Raw genomic sequence first — 20,583 nt, 5'->3', positions numbered from 1 at the left:
ATCGTTATTCCACTTTATAACCCGAAGAAACCCCGAATGATCAAACTAAAACAATTCAGACAAATTTGGTATTCGCTTCGCGTTCCCGCCAATACATCTAGCAAACATCTTGTTTTCACGACGTCTCCAACTTGGCAGCTGTCAGTTTTGACGTTTTACATTTTTGTAATGCGGAGAATCGATTAAGTAATCTCGTCAATTGTATTAGTTAAATTTACATTATTTATTTTGAAGCCATTATTGTGTCGTTATAATTTTAATGATGTATGTATTATGTAATCTAAATTAATAAAAATATTATTTTTCTTAGTTCTATACTTTTAAGTTGTGAGTAAATAAATGACTTGATTTTTTATGAATTTGATGTGTTATTTTTTTTTAAAACAAACCTAAAATTATGAGCGAAATCCGGCCACGCTTTTCCGTGTTTTCGGCTGATATTAAAAAGCGAAATTTGTTCACAATGTATATTAAAAAAAAATATATCTTCAGGCCACGTTCGTCCACTGGTTGACAGGCCTCTGTATGTATAATACATAAAAAATAACTAATGAATTATAATAATTGCTTTTAGTTTTGCACGGAACCCAGAATCTTTTCTGAAAATTAAAGGAGCCTAAGTTACTCATAGCATCAATTATCTGTCAATGATTGTGGCGTCATAATTGGTCTTGAGATTTTGGAGATTAGTCGGAACAATCAGAGACTGACACCCGTATCTTTAGTCGTTTACACGAGCTTAACTCGACTCGACTCAACCTCCAACACGCGTTTTGATATGATTAGTCGTAAAAATAAACTCCACTCAAACGTCCTTGGAAAAATTTCCTAACCGGAGTGAAGTGAACTGTCAAGTTAAGGTACGTCGCGACGTACCTTGAACGTTCCTCAAGGCTGGTTTTCTATCGACGTCCAAATAGTATGTGGACCGCAAATGGAAATATATGATATTGTTGTGCAATGGCCTGGATCTGTGCATGATTCGCGCATATTGTGATAATTTAAGTTTGATAATATTTATTAATAAAGTAAATAGTTCGAGGTTAAACATTTGAAACTCTTTATTTTATTTACCTACATAAGAGTCATATTTTGCTTACTACCTGATAAATAAAGTCAATGCGATTATAAGTTTTATTTAAATAATAATAAACTGGTGGTTGTGGAAAAGCACTTCAACAACACGATGCAACCAAAATCACACAAAAGCGGCGAATAAAAATACAAAGCCGGATCCGAAATAATAATAGGTTAGAAAATAAGTATTAAACTTTCAGATTTACCGCACGCACACATATTTACGAATAACTCAGCAACCAAAACATCAAACAAGTTCATCTAGTGTCAAACAGACAGCGGCAGCCTGACTTTGACATTAAACAATGACCATAGACTACAGAACTCTATGGGTTTGATGCTAGCTTGATCAAATTTTCATCATTATTACCTCACTCGAGGACAGTTGAGGAATATTGTAATGGTCGACAAAAAATACCAAACTCGAGTAAGTTTGGAGGGAATTCTCGAGCATCATCGGATGAGTTAAGAGTGGAGGACTATTTTACGAAACGTCTAAAGATACGGGCATAAAAATACCAAACTCGAGTAAGTTTGGAGGGTATTCTCGAGCATCATCGGATGAGTTAAGAGTGGAGGACTATTTTACGAAACGTCTAAAGATACGGGCATGAGTATACAGTATATTTCTTAATCGTACCGGGGGGTGGCGGATTCAATCGCTGTGCGACTTAACCCGAGTCAAAGAAAAGTGATCACACTCATGCATTTGTTTACCTTGTTCAGTCTAAGGTGAGGTCGGACAAATTGTTCCCCGTCTAATTATCATATAAATATTAAATAAAAATAATTAAAGAATAAAAAGAAAGAAAAAAAACTACGTGCTTTTTACAATATTTATATATTAATATTATTTCAATTACCAAATTTAGTTTTCAGAATTACTATCTATCTATTAAATACTATCCATGATATATATATGATAACAAATAATATTCAACCAGCAAATATCTTGATAATTTAAAAAATGTATTCAATACAATTTTGTAGATGAATAGCGGTCATTATTTGAAGAGTTTGGAATTTCTTCTTGTGTACTTGGTCCTGCAACAAAAATAAAGCATGAAGGAATAGAGTGACAAAGGGAAGGAAGGAAACGAACGGCTTACAGTAACTACCGTAGCTATTTAATTTTTCTATAAGTACAGGAAGGATTCCTTAGTTAGGAAAAAATATATCATTATAATATCAATCCGTGTATTATCTATGGTCAATCCGCTGTCAAACTTTGAAATCATTTTATTTGTAAATTCCATAGATTATATGAATATACCTTAATTGCATTCTTGAGAATCCATTTGACTGTATTTTTTTATTTTATTTTGTATTCATTAGATGGATGGACGAGCTCACAGCCCACCTGGTGTTAAGTGGTTAATGGAGTCCATAGACATTTACAATGTCAATGCGGCAACCACCTTGAGATATAAGTTCTAAGAGCTCACATGAGATCCTACCACCAGTAATCACGCAAATTGTAACTTTGCGGGTTTGATTTTTATTACACGATGTTATTCACTGTAGAAGTCAATCGTGAACATTTGTTAAGTACATATTTCATTAGAAAAATTGGTACCAGCCTGCCGGATTCGAACACCGGTTCATCGCTCGATACGAGTGCACCGGACGTCTTATCCTTGAGGCCACGACGACTTCATAATGCATGCAGAAGAGAGCACTCTGATTTTACAATATCCCGATCACAGGGAGCGTTTGGAATCTCTGGTTCTATATAATATGTTCCATGGGTTGTGATGATTCATTGTGATTGTGTGATTTCACCGTCGTTATCATCATCGGGGCAGAGTTCACCTATTTGAAATCACAGCGCCATCTTCAATGCATTTTCAGAGATCATATCTGTATCGTACCATCCGGCTCTTGAATAAACTCCTCTCCATGATGTTTGTTGTTATAACATGTCCTTATTCAAATAAGAGTCTGCCGCGGTTAATACCCGTCTTGGTTGTGTCAAAGATATTACCAACGTCCATAAACTACAAATTACCATAGCGTAGAGGTCGTCTGGTTTATGAGACACCAGTAAATAATTGCAAAAATGCTCCTCTTCATTCACTATCATTTAAGTATGTACTTTTTTTGTCTTTTTTCTCTACAGATGCACTCTTTATTTCCGTAAATGTGTTTGTCCAGATGCGCACGATCACACAAGAGACTGTAACCACGTCAAACATTATACAAGTGTTTTATTAAAGTGTTCATTTTTAATTATTATTCAGATTTGAACAGCATGTATCGTGAATGTCGTATTGAAGAATCCAATTTTACTAATTATTGTTAATGTCAGACGAATATTAATCATCGTATGCGACGGTTTCAGGAAGTTGTTTCTTTCAATAAGCTGCCGAACAACATCAAGGATTTTCCTCGGTATTTGCACGGCATATCATCACGATATTAATGATCATATTATTGGAATACTGCACAGTTTTCGCGGTCACAAACGACTCTTGATTATGCCTACCGTACATTATTCAAACTTTAGGAACACCGGGAACACAACTCCACTAACAGTGCTTTGAGGTACCTTAAGCACCAGTCACCGCTCTCTTCGAACCCGTCGCTGGCGACGAAGGGCTCGACGAGTTAACTCATAGACACATCCCACTGAGTTTCTCGCCGGATCTTCTCAATGGGCCGCTTTTCCGATCCGTTGGTAGATTCTGCGAAGCACTGCTCTTGGTAGAGTCAGTGCCAGCAACGGTTTAAGCCCCGAGAGCTCATCTACACGTTAGGGTTACGCTGACATAGCCTCTCAAGGCGTTTGGCTAAGGTAGCAAAAAAAAAACCGGAGCTTACGCCCAAACTAACGTCACACAACGCCGGCAGCTCACGCTGTGATACCACAACGTGAATGTGTTCCCATCATTAGGTATTGAACTGTCTGCATAGTCAACATAAAGTCCCGCAGTGTAACACAGATGCTAACAGCAGTACATCTTGGTAGGTCAATGGGACAATCTCATGAGAGCCGTGGCTAAGTCAGAAGTCTTAATTTTTTGGCGTAAAAAGAGATTACCGAATGCAGTCCTTGTATTTTTTTATTTTTTTTTATTGCTCGTGTAGACAGACGAACATATGGCCCACCAGATGGTGAGTGGTTACCTTCACCCATGGACTTCAGCAATGCCTGGGGCAGAGCCAAGTTGCTGCCTATCGTGAAATTAGTTAGTTGTATGCGTTAAGGCGCCACTAACATTCCAGTCACACGTTACCTCACAGAGACAGAAGCCCTCCTCCTTTGTCCTCTCACCCCGGAATGACCCTGCGTTTTTATTTCATTTTATACCTGAGGAGCTCTCTGGTACTTATTACTATATTTACTCGCACGGGTAGATACCTACGAGTACTCAACATACTGTCTATTTATATGCCGGAAATCAATCATGTATTCCAGCTTAAGACGTCGAGCCCATCACAAGATCAGTAAAGGCTACACGTTGTGATGGCGATAGACTCCGGTTCTCACTTAACACCGGGTACTCCATGAGTTCGTTCACCAATCCAAGCAATTATAATAAGTGGTTGACAGTATCTAAACTCACATCGAGACGTAGGCATACTATTGTATTGTATATTCCATTCTTTAGTAAGTTCTTTAGTCAGCTTCGCGTCAGCTATGAACAGCCTTGTGGCACCTACACTGGGGCCCCACAATACGTTCTACCACCAGAAGAAAGCTTCGTCAGTAGCTTAAGCGACGTTAATATACAAGTATTTATAATAACTAGTGGTCCCGCAGTAGTCGAAATTCGACTATAATTAATTGAAATTATAAGTTTGAACATTATTATGGTTATATGGTCAAAGACTATTATATTTCTATAATCACAGATTTCGCCAAGACTACATTATAGATAAACAATATTAACCTATTTTCAATTTGACCACAGTTTTTGACAAACTAAAGTTTGACAATAAACAAAGAGTATATTATATACATATGTGTGTGTGTGTCAAATACATGCCAGTGTGTGTAATGTTTTCTTTATTGATTTAATGTATTTTTTATGCGTTATTTTAAAAAAATATTAGCATTGTGCACTCCTTCTCTATATTCTCTATAAGTGTGGGAAATTTCATACGCCTCCGTCCGCGCAATTTTCGTAAAAAAGGGTACAAAGTTTTTGCTTCACGTATTAATTATATATAGATAAAAAATAACTAACATTGTTTTAACAAGGCTTTGTTTAGAGAATGCAGACTGTGTCACGTTTTTCTTCTGTCTTGGTAAAGGTACATACAGGGGTGTCTCTGCTCAGCTCATCTTTACACCTGAAACCAAATTTTTTTATCTTATTGATTTGCTATCATGTCGGACACGTGTAGGTATATCCTTGACTTCAAGGGCTTTCTAAATTGATTTTTTGGTTCAATTTCTTAATCTAAGTACACAATTGAAGGCCAATTTCGAAATGGTTCAACCCTACCCATAACTACTCATGCGCAAATATACACATGGACATAATTTTTACTAACACTATTTATATATTTAAACATACTATTTATGGAACATACTATTTTTACATAGGAATCTTTTAAGATAATTTTCACCAAAGTCAAGATGTCCAATTAACTTCAAGATTTGCCTACGATTCAAGTTTGGATGAAAAAATATATAATCGATCCCTTAAACTGACTTAATATCTAGACCAGAATCACTAACATTAAAATCCATCATTGTAATTTTTTATTTAGAGTTGCGCTCTTGTTTCTTTGTTTGTTTTTAAGCAACATTTTGATACGTGAGTTTATAAGTAACTTAGTAATTATTAATAAGTCTTAGTACCCGTATATTACTTAGTACATTATATAATTTATTTTATTTTATATGTATTTCTTATCAATGTATTTTAAATGCATTTGTATGTATGTTTCTATGTTTTTTTATTTTTTATTGCTTCGATGGGAGGACGAGCTCACAGCCCACCTGGTGTTAAATGGCTACTGGAGCCCATAGACATCCACAAGGTGAATGCGCCACCCACCTTGAGATATAAGTTCTAAGGTCTCGAGTATAGTTACAACGGCTGCCCCACCCTTCAAACCGTAACACATTACTGCTTCACGGCCGAAATAGGCAGGGTGGTGGTACCCACCCGCGCGGACTTACAAGAGGTCCTACCACCAGTAAATGTATTTATTTTGGTAATGTAATTATAATCTAGTGTTTATTTTCACTCATGTCTGCTCTAATTCTTTAAAGTATCGTCATGTATTAACTTCATCACAGCTACGCACTTCTTTCACTTCATCAACGAGGGCTAACTGGAAGAGAGTCCCTGCATGGCGTTAAGTTCACGTTTGTAGAATGTTTTTGTGCAATAAAGAATTTTCAATCAATCAATCTTATTATACTGTATAAAATATGTGCCACTGTAGAAACATAGAACACACGACGTTTGTTTCATGTATTTGTCAGTTTATTTATTTATTTTATTGCTGAGATGGGTGGACGAGCTCTCAGCCCACCTGGTTTTAAGTACTGAAGCCCATAGACATTTACAACGTAATTGCGCCACCCACCTTGAGACATAAGTTCTAAGGTCTCAATGTAGTTACAACGGCTGCCCCACCCTTCTAACCAAAACGCATTACAGCTTCACGGCAGAAATAGTAAAAGTTGTAGTAAAATAATGTTAATGATAATTGTAGCACAACTTACGATTGGTGTATGACAGCATCGTGCGCGCAGAAGTATCGGGTGCATTCTGCTTCCTTCGAGTATGTTACAGAATCAAAGGGAAGGACACCATCGAATTCCCTGATGTAACAGCCTTGAAGGCCATCTACATACATTTAACATTGTTTATTATACACGTACATTAATTGATGACAGTAATCTCCTCCCGAGGCGCCAGGGCACCTCTTATCAAATCCCCTATCTCTTGGTTGAGCCTTTGTTCGTCAACCTCTCCTGGTAAGTCTGAAAAGGCTTCCGGGCCACCAGTATTCCTTCACTACATAGTATAAAACAAAGTCGCTCTCTCTGTCCCTATATCCATATGTATGCTTAAATCTTTAAAACTACGCAACGGATTTTGATGCGGTTTTTTTTAATAGATAGAGTGATTGAAGAGGAAGGGTTATATGTATAATAATATCCATTAAATAGTGGAGAAATCAATAATAAATTACAGTTTCCGAAGCGAACGAGGGCGGGTCGCTAGTTATTAATAAAAAAAGTTTGATACAACAGGACACAAGAGTTTCGAATTTAAACAAGATACGACTAAGAGTTTAGCCTTAATTTGACTACAAAATATACGCTATATTATTAGGTTATGTATCTTTGTTATTGCAAAAGAGAAAATTGAAAAATTAAAACGAATTTAGGCAAACGATAATACGGTTAGTGTTTGTGTTGTGTTTACAATAAACATATTATAATGAGAACTCACTAAATTTATCAGGGATTGGCTCCAGAGCAGAGCGCTGGATCGCCGCCGAAGCTAAAGTGACGCAAACACAGAAGACTAGCGTTTTCAACGACATGTTGGATACGAATAAAGCGTGGATTTAAAAATTGAATTTTATATCTTAGACGTGGTTATTGAAGTATGCAGGTGCGTACTCGTGGATGCAGAATTTATTGTATTTTATTTTCTTTATTTATTTATGAAGACTTAAAAGTAATGTTACATGCTGGGGTTCGGGATAAATAAAATTTCTACCGAAGTATAAATTGAAGCTGTATTGTCACTTAGAACATTTAACGAACACTTTACAACTCGTAATTCCTTCTTCTTCCGCTTCGCTTCAGGTGATCCGTTCGCTATTTCGCTTCGAGTAGTTCCGATTAATAACTGATTTCATGCCATCTCTGCAACGTAATGCAATAGTTGATACAACATCCCTAAACTTATCGAGAACATTCTGCGCAAGTCGAGTAGCTTCGATGTGTGTTTCCGCTATCTGATAATAGATGGCGTTGTACTTCTCTAGCGTTCTCGATGTTAATAGTTCCTTTGATATTCGTTTCTACTATTCGGCGATAGATGGCGCTACTCTTAGCGGCGTAACATTATCTTCAAGGCCTCGACGCATTTTTGCATTCGGGGGTCCGAGTGTGCCTGCAACATACGCCTCCAGCGTCACATCTCGGAGTCATCAGTCCTCTAAGCTTCCACGACGTAATATAGTCGACGTTTCTGCTTCGTGCTGAAATATACGGAACATTAATTCATCAGATTTCGATGTTGATGATGGGTATCTCGAGACGAAAGTCTTTGACCAGTGTGTTGCCAGTGATGATACAGGCAGTGAGACATGGTCGATAGCAACAGGCCTTATCAGTAGGACAATTCTTCTCAGTCGCATGCACTCTTGGCAGAGTGGTCGTGGTCATCAATTCGGGTGGTGGTGCGCTTCACCAGACGTCGCCATTCCTCGCGTAACGCGGCCCTTCTTGTGCAGTCGTTAACGGGACCATTTAGAGCTGCCTTTATTTGGTCGGTCCATCGTAAGGGCAATGAAGAGGGCTATTCTTGGAGTTGCCCTGCGAGACCGAATCAAGAATGACGAGATTAGAAGAAGAACCTAGGTACCTGACATAGTCCGAAGAATTGTTTTAAGTGAAGGTGGATAGGGCACATTGAAGAACAGATCGCCGCTGCACGGGAAAACGCAGCGTGAGTAGGCCAGACCTCCCACGGGGTAGACCGACGACCCGCTCAAGGTCGCGGTAATCTACTGGCTGCGTTGTGGAGGACCGGTCACTGTCGTGAACATTGAGGGGGGCCTATGTTCAACTTATACGTTTATGGGCTGATGATGTTAATTTTATTGAGGGAGACCTATGTTTCTCAATATTTCCTCTGTCATTGATGATGATTATGTTAAGGGGTAATTATATGGTAATATCCCCTCCCTTTTCAATTGTTATTAAGTCGGGTCATAACGCCCCTGGCCATTTCAATATCCCGGTGTCTGCACAGTCGTCGTCAATACAAATGTATGCACTTAAATACAGGCAGAAATAGTGTTTTTATAAAAACTTCAAAATGAGTACCTTAGTACGTTCGATTTAGGTAGGAAATAATAATAAGGAAAACAAGCAAAAAACAATCGGCCCGAGGTAAATACGTTTTGTTTGGATTACATTTCTGCTAATTGACTTCATCAATAACTAAATAGTCATCACCTAAAATAGAATGTGGATATTAAAATCGAAAAGTTTTTGTTGCCAAGCAACATTCGGCATATGGATTTCGAGTTGTGGTTTTAAGAGGTTTTTTTTATTTATAGTAGAAGTTGTTACTACTGTCAGGCTGGCTCTTGAGGGGAGAGGCGGGTAAGATGTCGCACCGTTTTTTTATAATAATAATAATAATAATAATATAGCCTTTTATTCAGATCTCTTAGTACAATGAATTTTTAAACTTATGTAAAATCTAGCATTAAAAACTGAAACTTAATAGATTCTTTCCTAGATCTGTTTGCCAGTCGGCAAAGGCCTCCTCCAACCTTTTCCATTCCTTTCTTTCTTGAGCCACTCTGTTCCATGTGACTCCTGCCACTTGTCTAACGTCATCGTCCCACCTTTTCTGTGGTCGGCCTCTTTTTCTTTCGTCTTCCCTTGGGTACCACCATGTCACCCTTTTGCTCCGTTTTCTTATTATTCACCTATTTATTTAATCTTGACAGAGATTAGCAGCGCTCCTAGATACCAACAACGTTACAGCTTCAAAGGTAATATGAATCCATTAAAACGACAATTATCAGCCCGCTTAAAAATTTCCCCCTCCATTTTTCCTCACATCCTGAGAATCGCTTGGATTGTTCGCGCAATCACCAACCATGTGGAAGAAAGTTCCGGATGTTCAAGCGAATCAATGTTTTTTGTTTTTTCACTCGCAGCGATCATCGCGATCTGTGTGCTTAGTGCGAGTTTTTTAACGTTCTCGATAGCGAGGAAGTTAATTCAAATTTGTATGCAGTTGGAACAGCGCCCCTAGCGGCAAACGTAGGCAGACGTTCCAACTCCATACAAAATTGTGTTAACTTTTACGCTATCGAGAACGTTAAAAAACTCGCACTGAGCACACTGTAATAATTTCACTAATTACTGGACGACTGTGGTTTGACCTATGTATGTTGCTGTAACCTAGATTGATAGCGCGTATCGTCCGCCGTCAGCAGTGGCGAATCGAATGACTGTATTTATTAGGTACTTTATTATCTGATTAATTATGCGAGCACAAAGGTTATCAACATGCAATTATTTATTTATTTATTTCACTTCATGTAAAATTTACATTGGCGGACTTAATGCCTAAGGCATTCTCTACCAGTCAACCAAAGGTAGTGCAGAGTTAATAGTGGTAGGTGCAATGAAATTTATATTAATTTACAAACACATACACAACAAAAAAGTATATACATACATATATAAACAATCACATATACAAACATACATACATACACAAATACATGCATACATACATACATATAATAGTTTATACAATATTAAAATCTATATCTATATTATCTCATCATGATTTGGTTACTCACAAGCTAGTTGGTGCTTTTTATTTATTTATTTATTTCATAGATAGGTGGACGAGATCACAGTCCTTGTGTTACCTTGTGTTGTTGGTTACCGGAGCCCATAGACTTCTACAACGTATGTGCCGCCGCCGAAGCAAAAACTTTGTATCCCTTTTTACGAAAATTGCGTGGACGGAGGAGTATGAAATTTTCCACACTTATAGAGAATATAGAGAAGAAGTGCACAATGCTAATATTTTTTTAAAATAATGCATAAAAGATACATTAAATCAATAAAGAAAACATTACACACACTGCATACCATGTATTTGAGGCACACACGCATGCATACTATTTATTGTCAAACTTTTGTTCTTGACGTCTGTGGTCAAACTGAGAATAGATTAAATATTGTTTGTCTTTATTAATATATTTTTATAGTGTAGCCTTGACGAAATTTGTGATTATCTATACTTAATATACTTAATATTATAAAGAGGAAAGATTTGTTTGTTTGTTTGTTTCGAATAGGCTCCGAAACTACTGGACCGATTTGAAAAATTATTTTTCCATTAGAAGCCGATATTGTCCCTGATGAACATAGGCTACTTTTTTAATTTATTTTTTTATTTTTTTATTTTGGTTTCATGTGTGTTTTAATGTTTCCGAAGCGAAGCGAGGGCGGGTCGCTAGTAGAAGTATAAAATACAATCATAATAGTGTACAAACTTACAATTCCAATTAATTATTATAGTCGAATTTCGACTACTGCGGGACCTCTAGTATAATTTATTATATAAATAGACATTAACTATAAAATACATATTTTAAAAAGCAAACAACGGTTTCAACGTTATAATGGTCGATACATCTTACTATATTTGTACATTTCAATTAGGTACATTACAATAAACCATTTCATTTTTAAACTATTAAAACTATTTTATAATCATTCAGTCAACACTAATTCCGTTGGATTAACTAAGTCAGGGCACTCGATGCGCGAACAACACTCAGGGTAGAGTTTGTCCCTATCTTCTAATACCTCACATGGTTCTATTGCTCTTATTAATCCACATCTGAGAGATTGAGAAGATTTTACAGATTGTAGCTTCGAAATCGTCTAAAAGGGCTTCTGATATAGTTATGTGATTACGCAGTGGTTCGAAACTTTTAGGTTTGGAATCTTAATTGTATTGCGACATCGACTCTCTTATCCACGAAACTGCAAGGCTGCTTCGCAGAAGTCTTGAGCATAAGTACCTACTTACTACGGTACCTAAGGTACCTACCTACGCGTGGAGGCTTATGTCCTTATTTGTTGTGTTTTGTCTATTTAGTATTTCTTGAGGTTTAAATGTGTAATAACGGTGGTTTATTAACTGTTTAATATCTGTGAAAGTGCACAGATGTGGGAAAATGAAACAAAGCCGCTGGACTTAACTTCTCGGGATCCTCCAAAAAGTCCACTGAAAAAATCTCAGTAAATGACCACCATTTTACTGAAATTTCATTTCATCCCATACATATCATCTCATCACATTTCATTTAATTTCATCCCATTGATTAATGTCTCAAATTTTTGATTTCATTTCATTTTATTCCATACTATCAATTTCTTAAAAATAATAATATAAATTAAAAAAAGACATGACCTAAAGGTCTTAGTTACCAGGTCATAAAATCCCTTACAAAACTTTGAAATTATTTTATTTGTAAATTATCTTGGGTAATTGAATATACCTAATTTCATTCTTGAGAATCCATTTGACTGCACGCAGAAGAGAGCTCTTTGATTTTACAATATTTCGAACACGTTTGGAATCTCTGGTTCTTTATATTATGTTCCATGGGGTGTGACGTCCTGTGACGATTCATTGTGATTGTGCGGTTTCTTGAAATCACAGCGCCATCTTCAATGCATTTTCAGAGATCATATCTGTATCGTACCATCCGGCTCTTGAATAAACTCCTCTCCATGATGTTTGTTGTTATAACATGTCCTTATTCAAAGAAGAGGAGACTCCCGCGGTAAAGACCCGTCTTGGTTGTGTCAAAGATATTACCAACGTCCATAAGCTACAAATTACCATAGCGTAGAGGCCGTCTGGTTTATGAGACAAAAGTCAATAATTGCCAAAATACTCCTCTTCATTCACTATCATTTAAATACTTTTTTTGTTTTTTATCTCTACAGATGCACTCTTTATTTCCGTAAATGTGTTTGTCCAAATGCGCACGATCACACAAGAGACTGTAGCCACGTCAAACATTACACAAGTGTTTTATTAAAGTGTTCATTTTTAATTATTATTCAGATTTGAACAGCATGTAGCGTGAATGTCGTATTGAAGAATCCAATTTTACTAATTATTGTTATTGTGGTCAGACGAATATTAATCATGGTATATGTCGGCGTTAAGCCAGGGTTTTCACACATAAGTTCTTTTACAATGAAAATACAATACAATTCTATAAAACTTTAACATTACTTGTTTACAACAAAAAGCCACGCCTTAGTTATTCAGTGGTTCTTACACAATTAGCCATTTTGTGATTGATTGTTATAGCAACTACAACTTCTTTTATACAAACAAATGTAATTACTGTGAAACAATTCACAAAATATAGCTTAATATTCACAATACATATTTTAGTGATTTTTACATGACTGACATTTAATTTATTTTACATGAATTACTTTTAAGTAATACTAACTATCATTGTTATTATCCAGCCTAATAATAGATGGCGCCAACAACATCATTGCATAACAATTACAATACTTAATTAAACTATTGCTGTTAATTATAATAATATAAATTATTATTAATATTTATGCTTTATTAATATTTAATTATTTATACAGTCATTTGTGTTTTTAAACAATAATATAAACATTAAACATATTCTGAACATTTTCACATCAAAACAGTGTCTGCTAATTATTAAATATGGTAGAATAGGTTTCGTCTTGCTAATAATAAATAAATATTAACATAGAATAAACTAAACTATATATTATTATGTTAATTATTGCCAACAGTGGCGTTTGCGCCCATATATACGACTGTTTCAGGAAGTTGTTTCTTTCATGAAGCTGCCGAACAAAATAAAGGATTTTCCTCGGTATTTGCACGGCATATCATCACGATATTAATGATCATATTATTATTATTGGAATACTGCACAGTTTTCGTGATCACAAACGACTGTTGATTATGCCTACCGTACATTATTCAAACTTTAGGAACACCGGGAACACAACTCCACAGTGCTTTGAGGTACCTTAAGCACCAGTCACCGTTCTCTTCGAACCCGTCTTCGAACCCAAAGACACATCCCACTGAGTTTCTCGCCGGATCTTCTCAATGGGCCGCTTTTCCGATCCGATGGTAGATTCTGCGAAGCACTGCTCTTGGTAGGATCAGTGCTAGCAACGGTTTGAGCCCTGAGAGCTCATCTACACGTTAGGGTTACGCTGACATAGCCTCTCAAGGCTTTCAGATAAGGTAGCAAAAAAAAACCGGAGCTTACGCCCAAACTAACGTCACACAGCGCCGGCAGCTCACGCTGTGATATCACAACGTGAATGTGTTCCCATCATTAGGTATTGAACTGTCTGCATAGTCAACATGAAGTCCCGCAGTGTAACACAGATGCTAACAGCAGTCGATCATGGCAAGCCAGTGGGGCAGCCTCATGAGAGCCGTGGCTAAGTCAGCAGTCTTAATTTCTTGGCGTAGAAAGAAATCACCGAATGCAGTCCTTGTATGTTTTTTTTTTATTGCTTGGATGTGTGGACGAGCTTACAGCCCACCTGGTGTTAAGTGGTTACTTGAGCCCATAGACATCCACAACGTAAATGCGCTACCCACCTTGAGATATAAGTTCTGAGGTCTTAAGTATAGTTACAACGGCTGCCCCACCCTTCAAACCGAAACGCATTACTGCTTCACGGCAGAAATAGGCAGGGTAGTGGTACCCACCCGCGCGGTCTCACAAGAGGTCCTACCACCAGCAAAAAAGTTATCTTGTCAGCTTCGCATCAGCTATGGACAGACTGGTGGCACCTACCCTGTGGCCCCATAATACGTTCTACCACCAAAAAAAAAGTTCATCAGTACCTTAAACGACTTTATACTACAAGTAAATAAAATAAAAATAACAAACATTTTTTCAAGAAGGCTTTGTTTAAAGAATGCAGATTATGTGAGTATTTTCTTCTGGCTTTGTAAAGGTACACACAGGGGTGTCGCTGCTCAGCTCATCTTTACACCTGAAACCAAAAATTTTTATCTTATTGATTTGCTATCATGTCGGACACGTGTAGGTATATCCTTGACTTCGAGGGCTTTCTAAATTGATTTTTTGGTTCAATTTTTCAATCTAAGTACACCATTGAAGACTAATTTCGAATTGGTTCAACCTTTCCAAAGACTACTCATGCGCAAATACACATATAGACATAGCTTATTGCTTATTGTCAGAACTTTTACGCCAGTAGTCTGTGGAGCACATATACGCGAAGGGCTTACAGTGCCCTACGTGTACAATATGGTAGTTTTCCAATTACAGAGCATAATGCGACTCAGTGACGTACAATGCCGAATTATGCTGAAGCTTAATTGGAACGTGAATTAGTTTTCAAATGCATCAGCAGAGTGCGCTAAGTTAGAACAGTTTTAATGAACATTGATTATTTCTAAGAAACTACGATGAAACGAAAGCCTTACAATTTTTTTCAACATTAAATAATATTACTAACGCGAATATAAAGAAAATTTCGATCAGTGCCAACTTAAAGAAAAAACACTTGTCAATTTTCTGTCACTGAGTCGGTATCGATTGCGAGTATCACGCGAGAGCAGTTCTTTTGAGAGTGCTCGATTGTGCGAAGCGTTGCTGTAGTTGGAACATTCAACGTTGAGCATTATGCCGCATAATGCGCTCTTTTGCTGTAATTGGAAAACTACCTGTAATAATGCGTTTAGGATGATGTTGTCACTGCCGCGCTTTTGTAGGTCATCCACAATGTTTGCGACATCTCACACCGATGACTTCTTTGCAATAATGCGGAAGAGAAGTGCATCCTTATTGCATCGAGTGCGTGACAGTGGCAACAGTCTTCTGAACATCATATCGAGCAAGATCGAGGGACTGCTGATTAACAGCCTTTGCAGCAGGCATGTAATGATATATAATGTATGTCTGATTAGTAGAGTTATTTGTTAGATTTTTAAACTACTAACATAGATTTTAAGATATTCTTACTAACAGAATTATATGATTTTTTATTTAAAAAAAAAAAACAACATAATGAATGTATGAATAAAAACAAAAACTAACACTTTTTAATCAAATCAAATCAAAATCAAAAAATTTTTCAAATCAAATTTTTTTTATTCAACATAAATGAAAGTACATACTTGTTGAACGTCAAAAGAACTTTATATGTTTAAACATACTAATTAAAAAAAATCTATGCAAAGGAATCTTTTAAAATAATTTTCTCCCAAGTCAAGATGTCCAAGTAACTTCAAGATTTGCGTACGATTCAAGTTTCGATAAAAATTCATATAATACCTCCGTTAAACTTAATATCCAGATCAGAATCACTAACATTAAAATCCATCATTGTAATTTTTTATTTAGAGTTGCGCTCTTGTTTCTTTATTTGTTTTTAAGCAACATTTTGATACGTGAGTTTATAAGTAACTTAGTAATTATTTATAAGTCTTAGTATATGCTACAAGAAAGTACATGATCTCTTTTTCAAAAGACAGATTGCTTGATTGTTTTGTAGTATGTTGTGGTTTATAATAATTTACTTTATTCGGTAGGCAGCGGCTTGGCTCTGCCCTTGGCATTGTTGAAGTCCATGGGCGACGGTAACCACTCACCACCAGGTGGTCCGTATGCTCGTCTGCCTACAAAGGCAATAAAAAAAAAATTGTATTTCTTATCTATGTGTTTTGTAAGTATTTGTATTTATTTATTTTGGTAATGTAATTATAATCTAGTGTTTACTTTCACTCATGTCTACTACTAGACGATGACCGAGCTTTGCGCGGTTTTTTTTTTTTTTGATAAATTGTGTTTTTTAGAAATTATATTTAAATACGAATTACGTATTGATAAAATGATGAAATATTCCAAGATCGTTTAGGTATTTTTACGTGAACACGTAAGTTAAAAAAACACACATACTATAAATAAACAATTCATTTTTTTGGTCTAACCTTAAACCAAACACGCATTGGCTTCGGGTGGCTTAACAACGCCATCTGCTGAAATACCTAGCTTTAGTGTTATTGTGTCTTTAAAGCGGCTAGTTGAAATTATGAAAAATAGTATTATTATTCGCCAATAGATGTCGGGAAGAGTCTTAAAGTTGATTATCAATTAAGTTGATTATTGAAAACACGAATAAAACAACATTTTCTGAAAATAAATCGTAGCTAGATCGATTTATCGCCCCCGAAATCCCCTGTATACTAAATTTTATAAAAATCGTTGGAGCCGTTTCCGATAATCAGATTATATATATATATATATATACAAGAATTGCTCGTTTAAAGGTATAAGATTATCGCCATGTATTAACTTTATCACAGCTACGCACTTCTTGAATCTTTCACGTTATCAACGAGGGACTTTGGGGAGGATTGACTGGAAGAGAATGCCTGCATGACGTTAAGTTCACCTTTGTATAATGTTTTTGTGCAATAAAGAATTTTAAATTAATCAATCTTATTGTACTGTATCACAGATGTGCCATTGTATAAACACGGAACACACGACGCTTTTTCATGTATTTATCAGTTTTTTTTATTGCTGAGATAGGTGGACGAGCTCACAGCCCACCTGGTGTTAAGTGGCTACTGAAGCCCATATACATCTACAACGTAATTGCGCCACCCACCTTGAGTCATAAGTTCTAATGTCTCAATGTAGTTACCACGGCTGCCCCGCCCTTCTAACCGAAACGCATTACAGCTTCACGGCAGAAATAGTAAAAGTTGTAGTAAAATAATGTTAATGATAATTGTAGCATAACTTACGATTGGTGTATGACAGCATCGTGCGCGCAGAAGTATCGGGTGCATTCTGCTTCCTTCGAGTATGTTACAGAATCAAAGGGAAGGACACCATCGAACTCCCTGATGTAACAGCCATGAAGGCCATCTACATACATTTAACATTGTTTATTATACACGTACATTAATTGATGACAGTAATCTCCTCCCGAGGCGCCAGGGCACCTCTTACCAAATCCCCTATCTCTTGGTTGAGCCTTTGTTTGTCAACCTCTCTTGGTAAGTAGGAAAAGGATTCCGGGCCACCAGTATTCCTTCACTACATAGTATAAAACAAAGTCGCTCTCTCTGTCCCTATATCCATATGTATGCTTAAATCTTTAAAACTACGCAACGGATTTTGATGCGTTTTTTTTTAATAGATAGAGTGATTGAAGAGGAAGGGTTATATGTATAATAATATCCATTAAATAGTGGAGAAATCAATAATAAATTACAGTTTCCGAAGCGAACGAGTTATTATTATATATATATTATATATAGTATATTAGTTATTAATAAAAAAAGTTTGATACACCAGGACACAAGAGTTTCGAATTTAAAGAAGATACGACTAAGAATTTAGCCTTAATTTGACTACAAAATATACGCTATATTATTAGGTTATGTATCTTTGTTATTACAAAAGAGAAAATTGAAAAATTAAAACGAATTTAGGCAAACGATAATACGGTTAGTGTTTGTGTTGTGTTTACAATGTACATAATATATTATAATGAGGACTCACTAAATTTATCAGGGATTGGCTCCAGAGCAGAGCGCTGGATCGCCGCCGAAGCTAAAGTGACGCAAACACAGAAGACTAGCGTTTTCAACGACATGTTGGTTACGAATAAAGCGTGGATTTAAAAATTGAATTTTATATCTTAGACGTGGTTATTGAAGTATGCAGGTGCGTACTCGTGGATGCAAAATTTTATTTTATAATATTTTCTTTATTTATTTATGAAGACTTAAAACTTAAAAGTATTGTTACGCGCTGGGGTGCGGGATAAATAAAAATTCTGCCCAAGTATAAATTTCTGCTATTTGGCGATAGATGGCGTTACTCTTACTGGCGTAACAGTATCTTCAAGGCCTCGACGCATTTTTGCATTCGGGAGTCCGAGGGTGTCCGCGACATACGCCTCCAGCATCACATCTCAGAGTCATCAATCCTCTAAGCTTCCCCGACGTAATATAGTCCACGTTTCTGCTTCATGCTGAAATATGAGGAACATTAATTCATCAGACTTCAATGTTGATGATGTTGCCAGTGATGATATAGGCAGTGAGACATGGTCGATAGCAACAGGCCTTATCAGAACGGCAATGAAGAGGGCTATACTCGGAGTTTCCCTGCGAGACCGAATCAGGAATGACGAGATTCGTAGAAGAACCTAGGTAACTGACATAGTCCGAAGCATTGTTTCAAGTGAAGGTTGGTAGGGCATGTTGAAGAACACATCGCCACTGCACCGGAAAACGCAGCGTGCGTAGGCCAGACCTCCCACGAGGTAGACCGACGACCTGCTCAAGGTCGCGGTAATCTACTGGCGGCGTTGTGGAGGACCGGTCGTAATTGTGAACCTTGAGGGATACCTATGTTCAACATAGGACGTCTGTGGGCTGATGATGATGATGTTAACAGGTAGCTATATGGTAATATCCTCTCCCTTTTCAATTGTTATTAAGTCGGGTCACAACATCCGTGGCCAGACCAATATCCCGGTATCTCCCTACATAGCCACCGTTAATACAAAGGTTTTTTTTTATTTTTTTATTGCCCTTGTAGGCAGACGAGCTTACGGCCCACCTGATGGTGAGTGGTTACCGTCGCTCATGGACTTCAGCAATGCCAGGGGCAGAGCCAAGCCGCTGCCTACCGAAAGAAAGGTATGCACTTAAATACAGGCACAAACAGTGTTTTTGTAAAAACTTCAAAATCAGTACCTTAGTACGTTCGATTTAGGTAGGAAATATTAATAAGGAAAACAAGCAAAAAAACAATCAGCCCGAGGTAAATACGTTTTGTTTGGATTACATTTATGCTAATTTACTTCATCAATAACTAAATAGGTACTAGTTTCGAGGCTTTTTAGTAGTTAGCTGTGCTTTGATTGAATCATCACCTGAAATAGAATGTGGATATTAAAATCGAAAAGTTTTTGTTGCCAAGCAACATTCGCCATATGGATTTCGAGTTGTGGTTTTAAGAGGATGTTTTTTATTTATAGTAGAAAATGTTACTACTTTCAGACTGGCTCTGGAAGGGAGAGGCGGGTGGGATGTCGCATTGTTTTTTTATTATTCACCTATTTATTTAATCTTGACCGAGATTAGTACTGTTCCTGTATACTGACAATTCACAGCTTCAGAGTAATATGAATCTATTAAAACCGTGGTCGTCAAACTAAGGCCCGCGGGCCGCTTCGGCCCCTGGACGATATTTCTGCGGCCCGCGGCAGAGCAAACAATTTTAGTAGAAATAAAAAAAAACTAATTTAATATATTTACGATCTTTTTCATTACAGATATGTTTTCACGCCTATTCCTAACTAATAAGCTACCCGCGTTGCATAAATAATTATTATAATTGATTTATTTCTGGGACAGTCGCCTTTTGACATTTGATATTAAATTTGTCAATTGATTGGTGGTCAACTAAGCAGTCCAAAAATGTGTGGCCCGCAGTGATACCTCACATTGTCCTATGTGGCCCTTGACCAGAAAAGTGTGACGACCACTACATTAAAATGACAATAATTATCAGCACGTTTAAAAATTTCCCTCTCCATTTTCCTCACAGTCCTGCGAGTCGCTTGGATTGTTCGCGCAATCACCAACCACTTGAAAGGAAGCGACGGATGTTTAAGCGAACGACTCGAAAAAAAAATTGTTTTGTCTCTCGCAGCGA

General features: G+C 36.9%; 1 protein-coding gene across 2 annotated transcripts; it reads right to left on the bottom strand.

Moving 5' to 3' along the window:
* Positions 1 to 1,902: 1,902 nt before the first annotated feature.
* Positions 1,903 to 18,555, bottom strand: LOC114242605 (U-megalopygitoxin(1)-Mo1). Of its 2 annotated transcripts, none has more exons than XM_089733479.1 (4): positions 18,415 to 18,555; positions 17,652 to 17,775; positions 14,761 to 14,866; positions 1,903 to 2,121 (listed from the first exon to the last, which is right to left on the bottom strand). In XM_089733479.1, the coding sequence occupies exons 1-3, from the start codon at positions 18,506 to 18,508 to the stop codon at positions 14,782 to 14,784; spliced, it is 303 nt and encodes a 100-aa protein (XP_089589605.1). In that variant the 5' UTR covers positions 18,509 to 18,555; the 3' UTR covers positions 1,903 to 2,121; positions 14,761 to 14,781. The 2 variants fall into 2 exon arrangements, with proteins under 2 accessions (XP_089589605.1, XP_089589604.1); XM_089733478.1 differs by lacking the exons at positions 14,761 to 14,866; positions 17,652 to 17,775; positions 18,415 to 18,555 and adding exons at positions 5,268 to 5,373; positions 6,764 to 6,887; positions 7,500 to 7,656.
* Between the last annotated feature and the right edge of the window lie 2,028 nt (positions 18,556 to 20,583).

Source organism: Bombyx mandarina, chromosome 15 (genome assembly GCF_030267445.1).
Source record: "Bombyx mandarina strain Sakado chromosome 15, ASM3026744v2".
Classification (NCBI taxonomy): Eukaryota; Metazoa; Arthropoda; class Insecta; order Lepidoptera; family Bombycidae; genus Bombyx; species Bombyx mandarina.
The sequence above is the reverse complement of the archived record's forward strand: the minus strand, read 5'-3'. Positions and strand labels throughout refer to the sequence as shown.

What these genes read in the sequence shown, in the direction of transcription:
- LOC114242605 (XM_089733479.1), bottom strand. Translation starts at nt 18,508, where the DNA reads ATGTCGTTGAAAACGCTAGTCTTCTGTGTTTGCGTCACTTTAGCTTCG. An exon ending in GCCAATCCCTGATAAATTTA is followed by an intron (nt 17,776 to 18,414) that starts GTGAGTCCTCAT and finishes AAATGTATGTAG; the next exon opens with ATGGCCTTCATGGCTGTTAC. An exon ending in GATGCTGTCATACACCAATC is followed by an intron (nt 14,867 to 17,651) that starts GTAAGTTATGCT and finishes TTTTGGTTTCAG; the next exon opens with GTGTAAAGATGAGCTGAGCA.